Genomic DNA, 22,861 nt, shown 5'->3' with positions numbered 1-22,861 from the left:
AAAATGGTTGGTTTTTCCAGAAGACAGTAATAAATTCCGAGACTCAGCAAAGAGTCTACTGATGGTTCTCGAGCACGCATCCTCCTAGACACTGTATTGTGAGTGCAGTTTAGTGGATTACAAAGAACCAACCGCCTGGAAAAGAAACACCAGAAGTCACCAGGACAGTCACAGCTTCTCCCTAGTTCCAGGATGAACACACGGGCTCCCCAGAACATCAAATGGCCAATGCAAAATAAGTTTGTCAGGAACACGCCCCAGAGCCTCTCCTGTTTAAGACAGGCTCTGGGTGCTTGTGACATGAAGAAATGCTTACAATGTAAGCTGGGGTGGACAGTCAGAACTTGACACTATGTACAGAGAATGTGACCAATTGGGTCACTGGTGACGCTCAGTGATAAGAGTGTCTGGCATGTGCAAGGCTGTGGATGCCACAGACAGACAGACAGACAGAGATACATACTATATCTCTTCAATTGCTATACTTCAATAAATATGAAGATACATATGTATATGTATACAAACAGCAATATTGTCCAATACAAATTTTTTTGTATTCTTTGTTTCTTCAGTTTAACTGGTTTGACATTTAGGATGAATATACATTAATGTTCAAATCAGAAATGTACCACCTAAAACCAAAAGCTTTTACATTAACTTTGTCTATTTTTTTGAGACATGATCTCACCATGTAGGTAAAGGTGACCTCCAACTCATGATCGTCCTGTATCAAACTCCTGAAGGCTGGCTGACAGACATGCCCATCATAGCTGACCTCAGTTTTCTTTTTATTTATAAAAAATAGACTGTGTAACCATAAGTTGCTTCTGGATCCACACTTATTGACAATGTTTTTGTTTGTTTGTTTGTTGTTTGGAGTTTTCAAGACAGGGTTTCTCTGTGCAGCCCTGGCTGTCCTGGGACTCACTCTGTAGACTAGGCTGGCCTCAAACTCAAGAGATTCCCCCTGCCTCTGTTTGCTGAGTGCTGGGATTAAAGCTTTGTGCCACCACTGATAATGTTTTCACCAGTCACTTCTCAACAAAATCAGCACCGCCTTTTGATCTGAGGCTGGATCTCAGGTTAATGACTAAAGAAAAGTAACTCCAACAACCACAATTCTTTCCTGTGCCTGTCACGCGTCACTGTGACAGTACCACCTAAGACACCACAGCCAACAGGGAGATCTTGGGAGTCATTGCATTTACGTTTCAGACTGTAGGTCACTATCTCATAGTAAAACCCTCCCCACCAAATCTGAATGCACGCCTACCTAGATCAGCATCCCTCCATCCCACAGGAGACGTTCAGGCTCAACATCAGGATATCCAGCTAGAAGGTATGCTGGCAAGCACTCTACCGACCCAGTTATTCCCTCAGCCCCACCCCCACATCCTTTCTTAATGCAGGAAATGTTCAACCATCTCTTGAGAAAGCTCGTGTATAAATAGACCTGAAAACAAAAGCATTAACCATTTTTAAAATTTTAATAAGGGACTTAGCAATCTATCTGAATTCTATCTTTTCCCCCAATTCAATTGACTACTCTAACAACAATAAGATTGACCTGAAATTCACAAGTATGGTTTACAAGTGGTTAATTTTAGAAACCAACAAAAAAGACATAGAGAAGAACAGTGAAGACGACAGAGCAAACCCTGAAATTCTGTTTGGGTGAAGAAATCTTGGAAAGCTACAGAAAAAGAGCAAAGAGCTGGCAGAGGGCTGGAGGGTCAAGGCAGAAGGCCATCAGCAGGAGTGATACTTTTCTCCAAATGCCCTTTGAAGTATGTTTTTTTTTTTTTGGACATTGCAAATATGTTTCCTACTCAATAAACTCAATGAAAATGCATGCTCTGTCCATCCAAACTGCACACTGATCGCCACAGACCTGAGCACTCGTGAAGTAGGAGTAATGAATGCAGCCCTGGGCTCTGGAGTCCGCCAGCTGATTAATTAGTCCAACGGATATCCTGAGAAGTACAGGCTGGTTTCCTCATCTGTATATAGTCCAGCAGCCAGATCGTCAGCTGGGAGCATCCGCGGGGAAAACTCCGGAACACCTCAACTGTGATACTCAGGCTTCCGTGTGATCACGCGTAATCCAATTACACAGACCAGCGCCTACTTAACTCAATTCCTCCAACTCTCAGTCTGTGCCCTCAGAGCAATTTTCTCAGACGCCTAACTTAGCCAGAGAGAAGGACCAAACTCATCCCGGCTCAGCTTTTGCGGGTTGCTGATAACACACCTTCGTTTTTTTGTTGTCTTCCAATCAAAATGGGGAAGTATGATAAACGATTTCCCCATGGGAACGATCTAAAACAGTGGTCTGTCCTCTCAAAGTAAAACATGTCTATGTCTGTGAAAGCAATCTAGAACAGGGGACAAAATCACCACCACTCCTGGCGGGGGTGTCTCATACCAGAGAGGTTCTCTTTGTCTTGTTGTAGAAAGGACATCCACTATTGCCGGATGTCCTTGAACCCCGGTCCTCCAGCTCTACCTCCCAGATTCCAGGATTACAGGTATCTGCCAACATATCTCGCTTCTGCTTGTTTATAAAACATAATTTTTTAGAAGAAGATAAACTGTAAATGTTTCAAGTCACAACTTCATATTCGTGGGCGTGCCGCCATCCCACAACCTAACCAGGTCTTTCGAGGCAAGTGTCCCCTAAAAATGGCCACTTCTAACTCAGAACAGATTTTTCTAGAGCTAGTATAAGACTTGCATTTGCAGGGAGGCCGGTCTTGAGTTTCTGGGAAGACTGAACTGCTTAGCCAGACTGCAGCTCAAAAACAGAAAACAACAACAAAAGGCTACTGTCCGACTGACTTGGGGATCAAGAAGGCGCTAGCCCCACCATGCACTCTGTGAATGGGTAGCCGCTCCACCAGCTGGACCGATTCCTAATACACAACAGCCTGGTATTTCCAAAACTTGGTGTATCACAGTCACCTGGGGACCTTGATGGCCCAGGCTGTTCCTGGCCTCGCACCAGCCTCTGATTCAGACTCTCCAGGGGCGAGGTCTGAGAATCTGTTTTTTTTTTTTTTTTTTTTAACAGAGCCCGGGTGATTGCTCATGACTCAGACCACGTGGGAAACAAGAAGATGAATGAAACGGCCCTCGTGGTTCCAAAAGGCCCCAGAAGAGCAGAGAGCTGAGCAGTCAGTGCTGAGTGGAACCAGGGAATAGGGCCTGCGCAGAGGACTCAAGAAAAACCCAGGGCCAGCCACCACCCAGGCAGTGGAGGCATGGCCGAGGGGGGGTTCTCCCACTGCTATGAGGTTCAGTGAGAACTGAGCTGGCTTCCCAGTTCCCACAATGGGAGGAAACGGAGAAAGGGCCTGAGAAAGAAAAGGGACATCCACATGAGGGTCCCAGAAGGGCTGGCAGTCCCAGCCCCCAAGCTCACAAGACAGAAAGGAAGCCCTACCCCCACTCCTGTCATGGACGACAGATGCTTCCAGAATTTGGGCAGGATGTTTGGATTTCCCATCGGTAATATTTTCACATTTATCTCTCCCAACGGTTCTCCTCTGGATTTGGTCAGCTCTCGTCTTCCGAGCGACGGTAGCCCAACCTCCTGGACCAACCATCAGTGGGACAGAGGGCCACGAACGTGCACACAGGTGCTACCTCAGTCGTCCCGTCATTAAGGCAACAGTGGCAAATGGGGTGTCCAGTGTGTGCAGGGTTCTCACTGAACCATGCATACTGGTCTCGCATCTGCCCATCTGCTAGGACTTTACTGGGTTTTGGAGAGTGGAGTGGGGGAGTACGGCAAGATGGTTTAGCAAGTGAAAGCAGTTTCTACCCAAATTGCGACCTGAGCTCTGGAACTGGAACTCTGGGACAGGAGAAAACAGGCTCCTACAGGTTGCATGTGTGTGTACGTGTATGGTGTATGTGTGTGTGCATTTGTGCATGCTTGGTTGCATGCATCCATGTGTGCACGCACATACACACACACACACCTTTTTTTAAGGGAAGAGTCCAAAAGGCCTTTTGTAAGACATTTCTATGTTGCTCAGACTATACCACCATACCTTTTCAGACTTCGTGATTTTTTTTTTTAACTTCAAAAATACATGACGAACTTTTTCTTTTTTAGATAGGGTCTTTTGTAAACCAGGCTGGCCTCTAACCCTTTCTGTAGCTGATGATAGCCTTGAATTCCTCACCTTCCTCACCTCTCGAGTGCTGGATTATAGCCTTCAGCCACTCTGCAACGCTGGGGCGGGAACTCAGGGGCTGCAGCCCGCTAAGCAAGCATGCTGATTTAGATACGTTTCCCTCTCTAGTTTCTCTTCCCTGAAAAAAGGAATGTCATCATTTGCAGTTGGCTCAGGTAGTATTGACAATGTACCACACGATGTGATGGCAGGCTGACCCGAGATGCACCCTGCCTGAAGGGCTTGGATTTCCTGTGTCTCATATGGGTTCAGCCTCGGCCTAGGCTGCCAATCCTCCTCGTGGGGCCTCCATGGGGCTGTCCTCTTTCTTTCACAAGCCCTTTAGCCTCTATTTCCTCCTATTGTGGGAACATGTCACAATTCCACAAGGAAAGGGAATAAAGCCCAGGACCTCCATGCCCTCTCCTTGGGAGTTCACTGAAAGACAAGCCCAGCTCCACAGCCACAGTTTTCCAAAACACTGCCACAGGGAACACTGAGAAATGTGGACCACCGGGAGCCAGGCGTGGCGGTGCACGCCTGAGATCCCAGCCCGTGGGAAGCGGAGGCAGGAGGATCAAGAATTCAAGGCCAGCCTAAAACTACTTAAGACCCTGTCAAGAAAGAAATGGGGTTGGAAAAGAGAGAGGGAGGGAGAGGGAGGGAGAGAGAGAGGAAGAGAGAGGGGAGAGGGGAAAAGGGAGAGAGAGAGAGAGAGAGAGAGAGAGAGAGAGAGAACCAATGAAAGCAATACACAGAAGTGGCATGGCCATCAGCACACTTCAGTTGATTCTGAATTTCAATTTCTGCAGAATTCATTATTTGTGCCGGGGTACAAACTAATTTGAGCAGAGACAAAATTAAGTAAGTTCCTCGGCCTCTGAGTTAGAGGCAAGACATCTTATATTTTACTTACAATTTGACTTTTTTTTTTCAGGGTAGGGTGATAGAGTAGCTGAGATGGTAGAGGATTAGTCTGGCATGCACAAAGCCTTGGGTTCGATCCCAGTGTCAAATAAAACCACGCATAATGGCACAGGCCCGTAATTCCAGTACTTGGGAGGTAGAGGCGTGGAAATCAGAAGTTCAAGGTTGTCTGCTGTACAGGGAGTGTGAGGCCAGCCTAAGGAGTGTGAAACTGTCTCAAAACAAAAACAAACAAACAAAAAAAAAAACCCTTTTTTTGAAACAGGGTCTCCTTATGCAACAAAGCTGGCTCCAATATGCAGTGATCCTTGATCCGGCCTAAGTACTAGGACTGCAGGCATGCACCACCATACCCATCAAAAAATTAATATTTTTAAGGTTTTTTAAGTCTGCAGAAGCGGCTGTTCTTCCAAAAACCTGAAGTTCCATTCCCAACACCCAGGTCAGGTGGCTCACAACCTTGTATAATTCTAGTTCCAGGGCATCCAGGACTTCCGGACACTGCAGGTACCCACACATATGGAATATAGTGCCTTACTTTTCTGCTTTCAAATCTTCTTCCAAAATATTAAGGAGCTCAACTATTTCCTTTTTTATTACATTTTCCCCAGGGGTTGGAGAGATGCCTCAGTTCCTAGCTTTCACGTCAGGAGGCTCACAACTCTCTAACCCCAGCTTAAGTGTCTGATGCCTCCGGTCTCCATAGGTGCTGCACTCATGGGGGTGCACTCACACACACACACGTTTTATATATATTTATACAGAATTAAAAATAAAGCCAGGCAATGGTGGCATATGCCTGTAATCCCAGAACTCAGGAGGAAGAGGCAGGTGGATCTCCGTAAGTTTCTAGGTCAGTCTGGTCTATAGAGTGAGTCCCAGGACAGCCAAGGCTACTCGAGAAACCCTTTCTTGAAAAACAAACAAAAATAACTTTCTTAAATTAATGTTTAAAATGTCTTCATTTACTACTTCCCATCCTAAAACAGTACATGCAGACGAAATTAATGTGAGATTTGTCTCTACATTATCATATAACATTGACGCAGGAGGCTTTGTATACTTTCCAGGCATTGCGTCCCAAGAAATCAGCAAGTAGACCACAGTCTTGCAACAAAGGATACACCCTCCTAACTCAAAACTTAACTCCCTTTTTACTAATCTGAGCATATGGCAAATGCATTTAAACACAGGCCTCTTTCCATAATGACACCGGCGCTTTTTAAGTCTGAGGAGGAGAACATGAGTGTGCTGTGGGCAGAGTACGCACGAACTTAAAACAAGTACCTGCCTGATGCTTGGAAAATGACTAACTCCCCGGCGTGTGAATCCACACATCCACATGCCAACGCGTCAACAAAACATCCTGACTGTAGCTTAGAAGGCTCTGGGTTTCTCATACTGAAAATAAAAACAAATGAATAAAATATTGATTAAAAAGGGTCCTTTTAATCATAAATACTCAATCTTTTTAGCATAAGGACCTAAAAAGAGATTTCTTCTTCCTCCTCCTCCTCCTCCTCCTCCTCCTCCTCCTCTTGTAAGACAGGGTCTTATCTATACCCCCACCAGGTGTGTGATACTAAGACTAGGCAGACAATTTTTATTAATTTTTGAGACAGGGTTTCTCTACATAGTTCCGGCTGTCCTGGAACTTACTACGTAGGCCAGGCTGGCCTTGAACTTGCAGAGATCTGCCAACCTCTGCCTCCCAAATGTTGGAATTAAGGGCATGTACCACCACACTACTGTGTGATGTTTCACTCTTTTGGCCTTTTGGGAGGCCCACCACCAAGCAATCAAATAAATCACACACGGAGGCTTCTTCTTAGTTATGAATGCCCAGCCTTGATTTGGCTTGTTTCTTGTCAACTTTTCTTAAGTTATCCCGACTACCTTTTGCCTCTGGGCTTTTATCTGTCTCTGTCTCTGTATACCTTTCTTTACTTCTTACTCTGTGACTAGCTGGTTGGCTGTGTAGCGGACCCCTGATGTCCTCCTCTCTTGTTCTCTTGCTCTTCTTTCACCTCGTTTCTCCTTCTATTTATCCTCTCTGCACCCCCCCACCTACACTTGCTCCTGCCACACTATTGACCATTCAGCTCTTTATTAGAACCGTCAGGCGATTTAGACAGGCACAATAGCACAGCTTCACAGAGTTACACAAATGCAGCGTAAACAAAAGTCACACACCTGAAAATCATCTTCCCCCAACACGACACTAGGCATAGGCAGGCAATTCTTAAGGACAAGCACGTAGAAAAAGAAATGCTTGATCTCACACAGGCTGCTCAACCTAATGGCACAGTCTGCCCACTCTGCTCCCATCAGTTTCTGCTAATAAATTTAAGAACTCTCCTGGGATAAAGGTGGGTGGAGACCCTACTTCCACCAACAGCGCTCTAGTATGTGGCATGCTCCAATGAAAGCAAGTCTTATGCCAAGTTTACAGGACATACACTTAAGAGCGAGCCAGCACCTGCTCTTAGAAGTTCAGTGGCGTCTGCATCTCCGCTGTCTTTAGTACACTGCCCCATCCACTACAGCCACTCATCCTGATGAAGAAGGAAAGGCAGTCATCCCGAGACCAGACACTCTGGTTAGGTCAGAGGACGACGGTCAGTCGAGAGTGTGGGATGGCGCAACTACCACCTAGAACACTGCTCAAGTATTAGCCCACACCGTCTGCCAGATTCTTAGACCTGTTTACGCAAAGACGATGCCTATCCAATCTTTCTGCCAAAGAGCTACCCTTTTCAGAGGGAAGCCAACTGCTAGAGACAGGAAGAGCCTTGTGCATGCTAAGTGCACGCTCCACCACTGAGCTCCCCACCCCCACCTCGCCGTCTATCTTCGCCATCCATCTCGGTTCTAAAAACGATACAGAGTATATACCAGGTCAGCTGTGTGAGCGCACAGGCAGCACAGCAAAGCCCTCTCAGTGAAGGTGGGGGAAGAGCTGTCACTCTAGAACTGTTACTTTAAGGCCGGGCGGTGGTGGCGCACGCCTTTAATCCCAGCACTCAGGAGGCAGAGGGAGGTAGATCTCTCTGAGTTCGAGACCAGCCTGGTCTACAAGAGCTAGTTCCAGGACAGGCTCCAAAACCACAGAGAAACCCTGTCTCGAAAAACCAAAATAAATAAATAAATGAATAAATAAATAAATGAATAAATAAATAAATAAATAAAATAAATAGAACTGTTACTTTAACAGTATAACAAATTGCCTTTTCCTAGTCTCTTTAAATAGGCCTTCATATTCACCCAAGAAGTTCTTTGTAGTTGCCGAGACCAGGTTTCAGGAGCTGGCCTCAAACTCACTATGTAGCCTGGAAGGCCCTTCACTTTCTAATCTTCCTCCTTCTGTCTCTCAGGGGCTGAATCTCAGGCATGTGCCACTACATTCAGTGGTAGGGACTAAACCAGTTTCACGCACGCTGGGCAAGCAAGCTACCACTGAGCTACATGCCCAGTCCCAGGAAGGACTTTTAAGACAGAGCAGAAATCATGAGACTTTGTCCTATTTATTAGCGCCTTTTACGAGTCCGAGAACTTTCATTTCTTCATCTATAAAATGGGCTTTAAAATACAGCCCCGCCTTTCTATTTCACGTGGTTTTGGAAGCACATAAGAAATCCGAATGACAGGTTTCTAAGACACTGGCATACTCCACGGGACGGTGACTGTTGGTTACAGAAAGCAGCAAATGGTGAGCCTGGGGAACACTGTGCTTCTTAAAGGAAGCTGGACAAAGACGGCAGACAGCATGAGTACACTTGTCTGGAATGTTCAGAGCAATCAGGTCTACAGCGGCAGAAAGTGTATTTGCGGTGGCCCGGAGGTAGGAAGGTCGAGAGGAGAGGGAGTATGGCTCCCCGTGATGGGCTTCTTTCAGGACCATAGAAATGTGTAATATAGACCGTGGTCAGGCTGCACATCTCTGAGTGAACAAAAACCACTGGCCTATGTGCTGGGAATGGGTGAGTCCAGGGAATTGTATCCCAGTTAGACTATTTTTGAGGCAAAGCCACAGGCCTATAATTCCAGCGACTTGGGAGTCTGAGCCTTGAGAATGGTTGAGTTCAAAGGCTGTCTGGGCTACAGAGTGACTGAAGGCCATGAACAACCTATAGAATGCTGTCTCGGAATTTAAAAATAAAAGGGGGTGGTGGTCTGGGGATACAGCTGAGGAGTAGAACACTTCCTAACATGCATTAAATCAAATCCAAAGTTCAGGGGGTGGAGGAGACATACTTCCACAGACCTTAATAAGACATGGCCGCTAACGGAGTACCTGTTGACCTCTGCCCAGTAAAGTCTCTTGATTGCTAACAGAGCCCAGACATAACAATTCATATTTCTGCCTGTTGTTCCTATTTTCAATAAAGCCGTATTTAGTCAGCAGCAAACTAATTAAGTCCTACTTCATAGAAATAGAACCAGTGAGAAGGTCCAATGGGTAAAGAAGACTTGCTGCCAATCCTTGAGTTTGACCCCTGGTCCCACAAGGTGAAAGGAGAAAACACTGCAGTAAGTTGTCCTCTGGCTTCCACACATGTGCCATGGCCATGTGCACACACATGCACGTGCACGCACAAACACACTCACACACGAAATCACACATTAAATGTCATTTTTAAAAATTTAAATATATATGTATTAATATCACCTTCTAGTCACTGCGCTAAGCTCTATAAAAACAGACATGCCACCATACTTGACTCTGAACAACTGTTGGATGGCTGAAGGGAGCAGGTGTAAAAGACCCAACTTCGTTCCCTTATAAATGCAGTGTTAAGAATGAAGACACACATACACACACACACACACACACACACACACACACAGGGTTTATTAGACTAGTGTGTAGGCTGTGTTCCAGCTAGTCTAACAATGACTGTTTACCCATAGAAAGTCCAGGGATCCGGTAGTTACTCAGTCCACTAGGCTGGATGTCTCAGCTGGTGTTTAGTAGATGCCAGCATCCCAAAGAAGTAGGCTCTCAAGCCGGTGAAGGGATGAAGTCGCCAGTGAAGAGCATGAACAAACCACAGAAGGTGTGGCCCAGATTAAAGGTGGATCTTCCCACCTCCAAAGATCTGGATTAAAAGTGGGTCTTCCCACTTCAAATGATTTAATTCAAAAAAAAAAAAGTCTCGCAGGTGTACCCAGCTACTGGGGTTTAGTTAATTGCACATCAAGTCAAGCTGACAACAGAGAGTCCATTCTGGATCTGTGGGGTCACTTTCCCCAACACAGGATCATCAGATAGCATCAGAGGCGTCTTCACTGGACATGAACGAGCAGGAATATGTGCTTTTCCTAACTTGAGCTTTGTAGAACCTATGACATCTGAAGAAAGGCAAGCCTGAAGAAATCCTCCTCCTAACCTTTAGAGCCGGCAGGGCTGGCCCAGAAGCCTAACACACTGAACTAGTGCCCCAAACAGTCTGTGTTGTTCGGACTGCTCCACTGCCATCTCGTATGGTAGCAGACACCGGCAGCCATGAATGGACTGGCTCCCGGGCCCTCTTAGTGTTTGTGCACTGGGAGACTGCTACTTTCTCCACAGGAGACTCATTAACAGGTTTGTCTTACCAGAGGGATAAAATTAAGGTTCACAGGCAGCCCAAAGACAGTTCATCGAATGTGTCTACACTTTGATCTCTGTTTCCAAACACTCCTAACACACACAATGGACAGCAGGCAAGTCAATCAGAGGTATGGGCTCTAGCCCTCAGCCAGGACAAATGGCTTTCAAGACTGGATTTCTTCTCTGGTTACGCGTTTATGAAATCGGAGGCATCTTATAGTAAATTCCCAGTGCAAAGGCCCACAATGGAGGATATGACTTGGAAGACCTGGTTTAAAAGGACCAAGAAGTCAGGCACACGTCGGTGTACACCTTTAATCTTAGCGCTCAGAGTTCAAGGACAGGCATAAAAGCACACACCTTTACTCCTAGCATTCTGGATTCAAGGCCAGTCACTCTCCAAGGCTGGAATTGCAGGTGTGAGCCACTGTGTTAGGCAAGGTGTTGCTTTCAAATTCTCCTGCAGATGCTAAATTGAATGAATGTATAGGTGACTCATGGCTTATTAGCATACAAAAAAAGTTTTATACAAAGATGGGGCCAAATCTAATGATGTCTTTAATAACGCGTCTTTTTGTATGTATGCACACCTATGGTCTCTCAGGAGTAATTATTTTTGTTAAAGCCCATGAAGATGATCAACCGGGATTACTGGTGAGAAATTAAAGCCATTTAGGATTAACATGCTCACGAACACTTTGAAGAGAGTTATTTCAGTCACTTCGAGGACAACTTCAGGGAGAATTCAGGGGACTGCTGGGCAATATAGCTCACTGGAATACACGCATATCCAAAGAGAAGAAAGGGAGCTGGAGGCGACATCTTTGCGAGTAACAACATTTGAGAGCTGGAGGCAGAATAATGGAGAGCTCAAGGCCCGCAGACGCCACACAGCAAGTTCAAGGCCAGTCTGGACGACCAAAGACTGTGTGTTCAAGAGGACGGGAGGCATGGAAGGAGGAAGGTGAGGACAGGGAGCAGCGGAAAATGTATTTAAATGCAAAAGAAACTAGCAAAGAAAGTTTCAACATCAAGGAATGTTGTTTATTTTTCTTAAAAATTAGTTTAAAAATGGTAACTGGCCTTATCTAGCAACTGCAGGATGGGGCAACACTCCATTCCCTGCACTAGAGTGTGTCCCCTTGGTTTGTTTACTTCCCTTAGACTTGTTCACCCAGCAGCTAGATCTGCCTCACCACATTGCGCGTCAGGGATGAAATTCTCCTTCAGCCAGGTACACACACCCTATACGGAAAGGGCACGGAAACCAACAGGATTACCAGGTAGACAGTGAAGGGCCCCTAGGATACAATATCTGTATGCACAAGGTCCTCATTCACACGGACAAAATATATCTGATTTTGTCCCCAACAAATTATTAGATCACTTTGACTCCCTGACCCCCTCAGCCCCTCCTACTCTCCTGAGTTAGAAGCTGCCATGGATGTGTTTTTAACACACTCTAAATAGAGCCAACCAAAACTGTAAAGCTATCATATAAATGCACAATCTGGAAAGACGCATTTCAGGGGCACGCAGTACGTTTAAATTCGTCAATATCTGAACTCCTAGGCTGCAAGATAGTTAAGCCTGACTCAGGTTCTCTAGCAAGCTGGAAAACAAGCTACTCCGGATTACGTCTGGAGTGATTCTAAGTGAGGCCATTTTTCATGCAGAGCTGCCGACACCTAGGCGTGGGTTGTTACAGCAGTATCTCCCCTCCCACCCTGCAATCCATCAACCATCCCCAATTTACTCCTTGCACTAAGTGTTATGACCGAGGCCACGTACTGAAAAGGGAGAAACCACCCAGACATCACACTGAAAGTTTCTCTGTTTGGGCCAGCAGGAAATTCCAGTCGCTTCATTCATCAGAGCCAGTTAAAGCCGCTGAAATGAAATGCGCACTTGGAGATTACTATGTCAGGACATAGGCTTAATTTGGGGGGGGGGGTGAAGAGGGCCAAACAAAGACAGAATCCCAGCTCAAGGTCAAGGTCTTAAAAAATAATAAAGAGCGGAAGGTCAGTCAGGGAGGAAATAAACTTCAAGGCCAAAAGAAAAAAAATCTTCAAGTCAGCACGCTTTTCTTTGTAGGTAAGACCACTTGTACAGTATGCAGCAGGCAGTGGTGACAAGCCACCCCAATGCTCGCTGCAGTCCCCAGAGACTGACCACAAACAGATCCTCCTAAAGTGTGAAGCTGCGCTATAACCAGCCTATATCCCCTGACCGACGGGATACCATTACGTTTAGAGTGGCTGCTGTCAAGTTCCCACCGACAGAGCAGTGGGATGAGCTATCCCAAAAAGCCACACTCCGCACCCACTCCACCAAAGCAATCTAAGGAAGCCAGAATCGCCACACGCTCCTGCCACCTGCACTGCCTCCCATCCAAGTCCCCCGACACCTATGGGTTCCCAAAGAGGCCGGAGAGCTGAGCCTGGGCCGCCAGGGGGCGGGAGGCAGCAGCTGGCCAAGCGCCTCGGTGCCGCGGTGCCCTCCCCGGGGCCATCAGCCACTCACGGATTTTCACTCGCCGGTGATCCAGGCGCGCGGTCGCGGCATGCAGGGCGTCTAGGCGGCGGTGCAGCTCGGCGGTGCGGTGACCCAGCGCGGCCGCCAGGCCCTCGAGTTCCCCGAAGATGTCCCCGGCGCAGCGCGACAGGTCGGCCAGCTGGGCGAGCAGGCAGACCAGAGTGTGCGAGCTGACCTGCTCCAGCGAGCGGAAGAGCGGCGCGCCCGCAGCCCGAGCCACCGCCGTCTCCTCGGGCCGGCGCAGCCGCGCGGGTTCCACGCTCCGTTGGTGGAAGGGCATGGCTGGGCACGCGGGGCGCCGGGGGACCGGCGATCACGGCGTTCACGCCGGGCCCCGAGGGCGATGGGCGCGGGTCCGCATCCAACACAAAGGAGAGTCCCGGGGCAGTTGCTGCGGGGACGAGGCCGGGCGGCGAGGAGGCGCGGGGACAGCTCGGAGACCCTAGCTGGGTGCCGCGCGGCGACGTGCCTCCTCCAAGGCTCCGGAGCAGCGCGGCCGAGGAAGTTCCCGGAGCAGTTCCCGGGCGGCCGCGGTGGGTCCCGCTGGAAGTTTGCAGGCAGGAAAGCGCCGCCGCTCCTTCCCTCCCTCCGGATTGGAGAGGGAGGAGGAAGCGGGGGAAGTGCCGCCGACACGGGCGCGAGGGAGGGCGGCGGGAGAAAGGGAAGGGGGAGGAGAAAGGCCGGCCGGGAACCACCTGCGGCTCCCGCGCCCGCCGCGCCCCGCGCCCAGGCCGGCGGCCACCCGGCGCCCCAGCGCACTCTGCTGGGGCGATCGCGCAGTCCCCGAGCTCCCGGGACGCCGCCCACGCCCCCAGCCGAGCCCCAGGGCGCCGGGGCCCAGTCCCCGCCCGCAACCCAGGCCCGAGTGGGACGCAGCAGGGCGCCGCGGAGGCGGAGGCGCCGGGACAACGGGGCCAACCCGGATCCGGCTGCTCACCTGTGCTGCCGCGGTGGCGGCTGAGTCTCTGTCTTGCTACCCGGGGAATGCCGGGCGGCCTGTCTAGGTCCCCATGGTCTCTCCCTGCAAGGCTGCCAAGATTTCTGGGATGCTTTGGTGGACTTAGAAGAAGACCTCAATCTGTCACCGAGTAGCCAGGAGTTGGGCTGCCAACTAGGAATATGAGGTACAGAGGAGGGAACGGAAAAAACAAACAAACTCCGAAGACCTTCAGAATGGTTCAAGAGTTTTTCTAGGTGTTTCCCTAGTGGCTCCCTATCCTGTCCTGTCAGATGGGCAGACAGCGTTTGAGTTAGGTTACTAGAACCTAGAAGCCTGATTCCAGGGTCTGGAAGATTATAATCATGAGACACCCAACTAACTCAAACCTGCTAAGAAGCTTCTGAGGAGACTGGGTCCAATATCCCTAAACTCAAGATCACGTTAGCCTCATCGCTGTGTTTGCTCCTAAAAGGAATCTTGTCATTTTATTTCTGTCGCCAAGTTGTCCCACATTGAAACACAGACTCCAAAGTGGTGTTGGTTCGCTTCTCTGCAGGACAGAAGCAGAGCAAGCAGGCAGCCTGAAAAGAGAGCGTCTTGGTTGAAACTTACTAGACAAGCCCAGGAGGAGGTGGAGGCTCACAGTTTTAATAGGAGCACTCAGGAGGCCGAGACAGTCGGATCCCTGAGCCAACCTGGTCTATAGATCGAGTTCCAGGACAGCCAGAACATACAGGGAAACTCTGTCTCAAAAACCCAAAAGGAAAAAAGAAAAAGAAAAACAAAATATTTAGTAGACAAACTTTTTCCACCTTCCCCGTGTTGTACAACAGTTTTGTTGTTGTTGTTGTTGTTTTACAATATATAACATTAATGATCTCAGATCACCTAGTTGGACCACCTACAGGGTTGAGAGCAAAGGCGACAGTTGTCCTTTTTTAAAAAGTCTTGATATGAAATACTATAAAAGTCTTGAAGTGAAAAGGCGATGTTCCCACCAGCTCTTCCCTGACATCACGAGACCATGAATAAACAGTTTAAACGTCAGTGTAAGCCAGTCTACTCATGGCACACATCTGTAATCAGGCGAGAGCCCCTATCAGGAATTCAAGGCCAGCTGCCGCTGACCTATATCATGAGACTGCCCCCAAAACAATACTAAAATTCTATACAGCATTCTATCCCTGCTGATAGTGTATATTGTATATAGTATATAGGATATTGAAGAACCTGCCAACGCACCACGGTCTCTTTGGAGCAAGTAGTCACTCCTCATAAATGGTTCTCTTTGCTCCCCAAGCCCATAGTCGCAAGCAACCATTGCTCCTGTGTTTTTTACAGACTGACCTACACCAGTTATTTCAGATAGGGGGAATCAATCTGTGATCTTTTGTAGCTGGCATCTTTCTCATGGTGTAATGTTTTCAAGGTTTATTCATGTTATAGCCCCCTCGGTTCCTTTTTATGGCTAAATAATATCCCATTGTTGTGGATAGGCTGTGCTGTGTGGATCCACTCAGTTAACGAGCATCCAGGTCTCTGCGTACTGACTGCTGTGAGTAATGGCATAGACACTCACCTCCGGGCTTCGGCATAGACGTCCACTTTCCTGTCTCTCAGGTATACATACCTGGGAGTGGAATTGCAGGGTTACATGGGAGCTCTGTGTTTAGCCCTCTGAGAAATTCCGGGCTGTGTTCCCAGACGGTGGCACCATTTTGCATTCCCACCGCCAGTGACTGAGGATTCCACCTCTTCACTAACCCTCGTTATTATCGCTCATTACCACTCCAGCCGGTCTACTGGATGTGTCCTGGTCTGTGTTTCCCTGAGAGCCAGAGATACTGGACATCTCTTCTTGTGTTTTATTGGCGACTTGTTTATCTCTGGGAAAAGATAATGCTGGGGGGGGAGAGGGCAAAATCTGTTCAGGCTTTTACTCTGGTTTTTTGAGTTTTGTTTCTGTGGTGCTCAGAACTGAACCCAGAGATTTTTCAGCGCTCTATCGCTGACCCAAATCTTTGGCTCCCACCCCTTTCTTAACTGGATGACTGCCATCATTATGATGTAACAGGTCTTTATATATATTTATATCTAAATCCCTTATATACAACATTTACTTACTAAATTCTATTGAGACTAAATTGATCATTGTTATTTAGTTTAATTAAGCATATTGTCTTATCCCTTAATTGGAAAATACGGTTCAGCTGTGTTCCCATATAACTTAATAAGAGAGCAAAGATATTTTTGTGAGTTTGTAATCCTGGAGCGATCCCAACTTTTTTTTCCCCCGGCTGAGTATCAAACCCAGAGCCTCCAATATGCTAGGCAAAATTTTCTATCACCGAGTTAGAACCCTAGCCCCTCCATCTTTGATCAGTGATGGGGCTTGAACTCAGGGTCTCAAGGATGCCAGGCAAGCACTATACCTCCGAGTTACATCCCCTCTTGTTGCATTTAAAATCTTTGTAATTAGTTGATTAGTTACTTAGGCATGGATGTGCCACTGCGCAAGTGTGGACGTCAGAGGGCTGCCTTTAGGGACAGGTTCCCATCTTCCATCTCGTGGAGACAGGGGTTCTCCTACTCCATCCGCTGCACTGCAGACCCTAGGCTATTGGCCTGCGAGCTTCGGGATGAGTCTCTCCATCTTGTCATAGGAATACCAGGATTACACATGTGTGCTGCCACGTCTGGTCTTTTACATGGGTGTAGGGTTTGAACTCGGGTTGCCAGCCTTCAGCAGCAAGAGGTTTTTCTGTCTGCATTATCTCTCCAGCACTTTTGGGAGGGTGTTTTGTTGTTGTTGTTGTTTCGTTTTGTATTTTTTGAGACAGGTTTCATGCTGTAATCCAAGCTGGCCTTAAGTTCACAACAATCATGCTTCAGTTTCCTAAGTGCCAGGACTACAGGTGTAAACTCACTGTGCTCAGGTGTGTGTGTGTGTGTGTGTGTGTGTGTGTGTGTGTGTGTGTGTGTGTGTGTGTTTTGAGACAGGGTTTCTCTGTGTAGCCTTTGCTGTCCTGCAACTCACTTTGTAGACCACGCTGGCCTTGAACTCAGAGATCCCCCTGCCTCTGCCTCCTGAGTGCTGGAATTAAAGGCATGTGCCATTATACCCAGCCTTTAAGCAGATTTTTAAATGGGTGATAAAAGCCAACATTTAAATTACTTTCTGAATATAGGCCACGAATTCTGTTTATTCCACGTTTTGGTTGTGTCTAAAATTTAAGTTCCGCTTCTCAACCAGTGACGTCATTTTATCAGAACTTTTTTTTTTTTTTCAGGAGCGAAATGTGGTAATGAAATCCCAGCACTCAGGAGGGTGAGGTGTCACTGAGTTCAAGGCCAGCCTGGACTACACAGCAAAACCTTGCTTAAGAAGAAGGAGGGAAGAAAGCAGGGAACTGGAGGGGGCTGGGAATGAAAGGCTTGCTTTCTGTAATTAAAACCTTTCCCAATTCCCAGCAGGAGCCCTTTGTGAGCAGAATTATAGGAGCTATGTTCCCACTCCCCCAGCCAGCTGGCAACCATGCTGCAGGGTAGGAAGAGTGGTGGAGAGCAGGGGAGGCTGGGCTGCAGTCCTGGGATGGGGCTCACAGCACACTCTGCTTAGGCGGGCACTGTTGGAATGTGCTCTTCTCTGAACATGTCTGGGCCCTCACTGCAAGTGAGGCCATGCTACCGACAAGGGCCGTGGATGGATCCTGAGAGCTTCATCTACCCCAAGCGTGGCGTTCCTTCCTTCCACTTCTCAAAGGCTCTTGTTCAGGTCTTTTCTACCTTCGCTAAAACTTTTCAGATAGGCGGAGTCAGAGAGGAGCCATGTAGCCCTGCCAGCGACAGAAGCCTCCGCTGGAGCCCACCGGAACCTTGCTGGTAGGCCACAGCCACGTGGCAATACACAGATTAATAGAAATTGGTTAATCTCAGATAGAAGAGTTGGCCAGAAATACACTTAAGCTATTGGCCAAATAATATTACAAAAAATATAGTTTCTGTGTGTTTATTGTGTGACCGGGCAGGATGGAAGCCTCCCCCAACAACAGAGATTGATTAACTAGATTAATCCCACTGGTAGCTTCTTATTGTGATGGCATTATTGGGAGGTACTAAAAATAGAGTTTGGGGTCTGTCTGGAGAAGTGGGTCACTGGGGGCGTGGTTTGGAGGGGATGTCTGCCATTGCCACTTCCTGTCTCCTTCCCATAGGCCATTTTTCTGCCATGTCCCCGCCCACCCGACATTGTGTCTCTGCCTTGCCACAGCCCAGAAGCAGTGGCGCAGAGCAGTCAAAGGACGGAAAGATCTGAAACTGTGAGCCACATTAAATAAATCCTCTAAAACCAACAGGAAAAAAAAACCTACATAGTAGAGCATGCCTATAAATCCCAGTTTAGGAAAGACGGAGGCAGGAGGATTTCTATAGCTGTCAGGCTAGCCAGCCCAGCCATGATCTCCAGGTTCAGTGAGCGACCTTGTCTCAAAATAGTAAATAATGTTATGGTGGAAAGCCACTGAGGAAGACCTCAGTTCAGATGTCAACTTCTAGCTAGCCATAATCATGTGCCCACATGCACCAGCACACATGCATGCACACACACATAACCTCTCGATCTCCAGTCACTTGACGTCTCTGTACTCTTTTTAACTATAGTGTCTAGCTGACCTTCAATCCTTGACTTTAAATGTTATTTTTCGTGAGCATTAGTCCCAGCTTCCTACTTGGTAAGTAGTAAATACAGCAGAGGGAAACCATTCTACCGATGTGTTTCTTGGATAATTTAATGCCACTGGTGGTTAAGTGGTTGTGACACTGTAGATCTGGACGCAATAGTCATCAGAAGAAAGGACTCCTGAGGTCCTCGGACGCAGCATCTGTCAGAAGGTGGCTAGCACTCTTCAGTATTTCCTACTCATCTGAAGAAAAGGGAAAGGGAAAAATCCAGATGCTCATTATAACACTGATGTTGTAGGGGTGTGTGTGTGTGCACGTGTGTGTGTGCGCACAAGTGTGTGTGTATGGTGTGTGTATGACTAACACATATAGGCTATACATTTTCCAGCCCTTCGTTACACAGTAAACACTGGTTCTGCATCAATCTAACTTTTGGTGTGTTTTGAACATCACTAGCCAAAAGGAAAGCAACAAACCATCTTGATGGAAGAAAGCTTCAACAGGCCCTTTGGGATATGGTCCATGGGATACGGTCCATGAGATCCTGTGGCCTAGGAATGGAATCAGCTAAGAAACTGTAATCTTCGCCCATCAGGAAACTTCAGCAAACCTGGTTGCAGACACAGACACGTGGTCATTTTCCTGCAGATAGAAATCAAGCCTGGTCTTCAATTAGCCAGAGAACTTTCTCAAGGGGGGCGAATGTGATTGCTTCCCTTCCTAGCCGAAAGCCTTGAGGCTTTTCAACAATTATCTTTAGGATTATCTCTGAGGACCACAATGAGCCCAGGGACGTAAGCCCTGCCATATTGTCAGCCCCATTTCCTGCTTTCCTTCCTTCTCTCACGTCACCGCCACGGAGTAACACAAGCCTCAGAGCCTCTGCTTTCGCCACTCTGACCATCCTCCCTCCTCCTTATCTTCTTTGTTCAGTTGGAGCTTTGGATCTGGGCTCAAATGTCACTTCCTTGGCAAAACATGCATGCCCTCAACTCCCAGTCAGGCCTTGCTATCGTGGGCCACTGAACTTCCCAACATGTGAGAGCTTCTATTTGCACATATGTGTGATTGAAGGCTAATGTCTGTATTTGAGTTATGAAAGGAAGCAAACTACTCCCATTCAATTGTGAGGACTGAATGCAGAACCCGCAGATACCAGGCCCCCAGGGACTAGCAATCCCAGAAGGATGCGAAAGGAGTCAGGGAGAACCCGGTAGTCCCAGAGCCCCAGCGGCAATGCCCACTTGCTCAGCCAATAGAAATAAGGAACAAGACGGAAAATGCACATGGGAGAGGGATGGACAGGTGGACAGGCAGAACTCAGGAAGCAGATGCGATTCAGAGTCAAAAAGACCAATTAGCCACACATCAGGAGACTTCCTCACAGTCCCTCCCAGCTTCACAGCCACGCGGGGCAGCAAACAGAACTGTCTCCATACTTTCTGTTCTGTGTTTGAGACAGAGACTCATGTAGCCAAGGCTGCTGCCAAACTTGATATGTAGCTAAGGATGATATTAAATTTCTTCATCCTTCTGCCTCTATCTCCCAAGTGCTAGGATTATAGATGTGTGCAACCACATACTATGTATGGCTTTTTGTTTGTTTTTTATTTTGTAGGGGGGCTTTTATTTGTTTTGATTTTTAGACTTATTTATATTATTGATTTATTATTATTATTTATATTATTGTTTTATTGTTTAGCCTGCATGCATGTATGTATGTGCACACGGAACTCAGATGAAGGCATCAAGTCCCCTGGAGTTACAGAAGGTTGTGTTGTGAGCCACCATGTGAGTGCTGGGAATTGAACCAGGATCCTCTGAAAGAGCAAGAAGTGCTCTTAACCACTGAGCCATTGCTCCAGCCCAAACTTCTCCACTCTAACATTTAACATGTACACAAGAACTGAGGGTGTAGGTTGGTTAGTAGAGGGCATGCCTAGTACAGGTGAAGGCCTGAGTCAAATCTCCACAACCACCTAAAACCAGACTGGGCTCATGGTCGCACACACTTATACTAGATAGATAGATAGATAGATAGATAGATAGATAGATAGATAGATAGATAGATAGATAGATAGATAGATAGATAGATGATAGATAGATAGATAGATAGAGATTGTATTTGTCTCCCTCATTAGAAGATTAAAACATTTCTTTGTCCTTGTCTAATTAATTAGTTATAATCATTTCCCCACTTCTCCTTTATAGTTAGGCTTCTAGAGGGATCTGCTTTAGGTCTCTGGTCCACAAACCTCATCCGCAACCTGCTGTCTCACCCTCGTTCCTTTGAAATGATTCTTCTGGTGGCTCAGGCACCTGCCTCTTGCTCTAGCCCTTGGGTGATTGCCGCGTCACATGTTCTGACAAGTCCCACGTTCTCCAAATTTTGTCCCCAGAATTCCATCATGTTCCTCTTCCTCCTGCTCTCCTATCTTCAGAAACTAGGAAGTATAACCATCAGAAAGGGGATGTACATGGGCAATGCTACTATCCCACTCTACCTCCCCCTCCCTCTCCAAGTCCGTACCATACATTCAACGGACAGGCATTCCAACTTGGAAACTTCACACACGTGCGCCCTAAGAACATGTACTCCGGGATCAAAGTGGGGGTATCACACAAGAAGCTGAAGCAGGGGGATTGTCAGCTTGGTGCCAGTGTGGGCTCCATTAACAAGATCCTGTTTTAAAACAGAACCGGAACACTAATTCTAAACCTTTATATGCTGATTTTAAAAGTAAAAAGAAAGAAGATAACAAAATCTCAAACATAGTAACTGAAAATAAGTTCTCCCCAGCTCTCCAACTATCATTCATAAAGTTTGCAAAGAACAAGGCAGAGCTTGAACCAGAACCAGGGGCAGAAACATCTTCCAAGTCAGAGGGACAGGGACCTTGCGCAACACAACTTTTTAGCCTGTTCATTTCAGGCCTGTGCTTTGCTTAGCTGCTAGCCAACTATATCTGGGTCATTTCATGGTGTCTCCCAGGATTCACTGATAAACCAGCACTTGTCAATGGACAATACAACAAACAGCTTAGCAACCCGTTACTCACCCAGCAGTGGTGGCGCACACCTTTAATCCCAGCACATGGGAGGCAGAGGCAGGCAGGTCTCTGTGAGTCTGAGGCTAGCTGATCTACAAAGCAAGTTCAGGACAGCCAGATCTGCAGACAGAGAGCTCTGTCTCCGGCGGGGGGAGGGGGAGTTTTGGGGAGGCGAAGAAAGAAAGATAAAAAGGAAAAGTCTGTTACTTTACTTGGGACAGATACTATTTACGACAGTTTCATTTGAGAAATTTAATTTTAAAACTAATGTTAGGAACTACTGCTTTTGAAAGAAAGTATTTTCTCTCATGGTTAATTATGTATTTTTTATAAATTCTGGTTTTCTTTATATGTCAATTTTCTGTGTGTGTGCATATACGTGTATGTGCACATGTCTGTGTATGTGCTTGTGTGGGTGGGTGGGTGTGTATGTGTGTGTGTGTGTGTGTGTGTGAGAGAGAGAGAGAGAGAGAGAGAGAGAGAGAGAGAGAAAGAAAGAAAGAAAGAAAGAAAGAAAGAAAGAAAGAAAGAAAGAGAGAGAGATTTTGATATAGGGTCTCATGTGGTATAGGCCGTCCTCTCCCTCACTATGGAGCCAAGAATGAGTGTTGGGATTATAGCAGTTGCTACCAACCCTGGCTTATGCTGTTCTGGGACTGAACTCAGGGTTCTACGCATGCTAGACAAGCAATCTACCAAATGAACCAGATCCCAAGCCCAGCCAGAGTTGGTTTCTGAGCTAAATCCTTGGAGAAGAGCATCAGGATGGGCTGTGTATTCTATCTGTGCCCTTTTCTCAGCACAATCGCTTCCTGTTCTGTTTCTCTTTGTCACATGCCTTACAGTGTGCTTTAAAACAAGGTGTGTATCAGGTGACCTGCTTCAAACCCATGGTGGAAAAAGTGAGGAGTGCACTAAATTTGATAAACAGTGGATTATTTAATATAAACTA

The 22,861-nt window shown here is 47.1% G+C and overlaps 2 protein-coding genes across 3 annotated transcripts in view; one reads left to right on the top strand and one right to left on the bottom strand.

Moving 5' to 3' along the window:
• Nhsl1 (NHS like 1) overlaps positions 1-13,658 on the bottom strand; it is a 223,494-nt gene extending 209,836 nt beyond the window's left edge. For both annotated transcript variants that reach the window (XM_050159448.1, XM_050159450.1), the window contains exon 1: positions 13,228-13,658. In XM_050159448.1, coding sequence (XP_050015405.1) covers positions 13,228-13,519 — 292 coding nt within the window. In that variant the 5' untranslated portion in view covers positions 13,520-13,658. The remainder of the gene's footprint in view (positions 1-13,227) is intronic.
• LOC126511944 (translation initiation factor IF-2) lies at positions 13,583-18,045 on the top strand. The gene is made up of 2 exons (XM_050159465.1): positions 13,583-14,363; positions 17,470-18,045. The coding sequence occupies exon 1, from the start codon at positions 13,583-13,585 to the stop codon at positions 14,198-14,200; it is 618 nt and encodes a 205-aa protein (XP_050015422.1). The 3' UTR covers positions 14,201-14,363; positions 17,470-18,045.
• The last annotated feature ends 4,816 nt before the right edge of the window (positions 18,046-22,861 follow it).

This window comes from Alexandromys fortis, unplaced genomic scaffold (assembly GCF_014885135.2).
Source record: "Alexandromys fortis isolate MF-2015 unplaced genomic scaffold, M_Fortis_MF-2015_v1.1 scaffold_107, whole genome shotgun sequence".
Taxonomy (NCBI): Eukaryota; Metazoa; Chordata; class Mammalia; order Rodentia; family Cricetidae; genus Alexandromys; species Alexandromys fortis.
This window is presented reverse-complemented; position numbering and strand designations above follow the sequence as displayed.

Coding starts and splice junctions, on each gene's coding strand:
- LOC126511944 (XM_050159465.1), top strand. CDS start 13,583: ATGGGCGCGGGTCCGCATCCAACACAAAGGAGAGTCCCGGGGCAGTTG.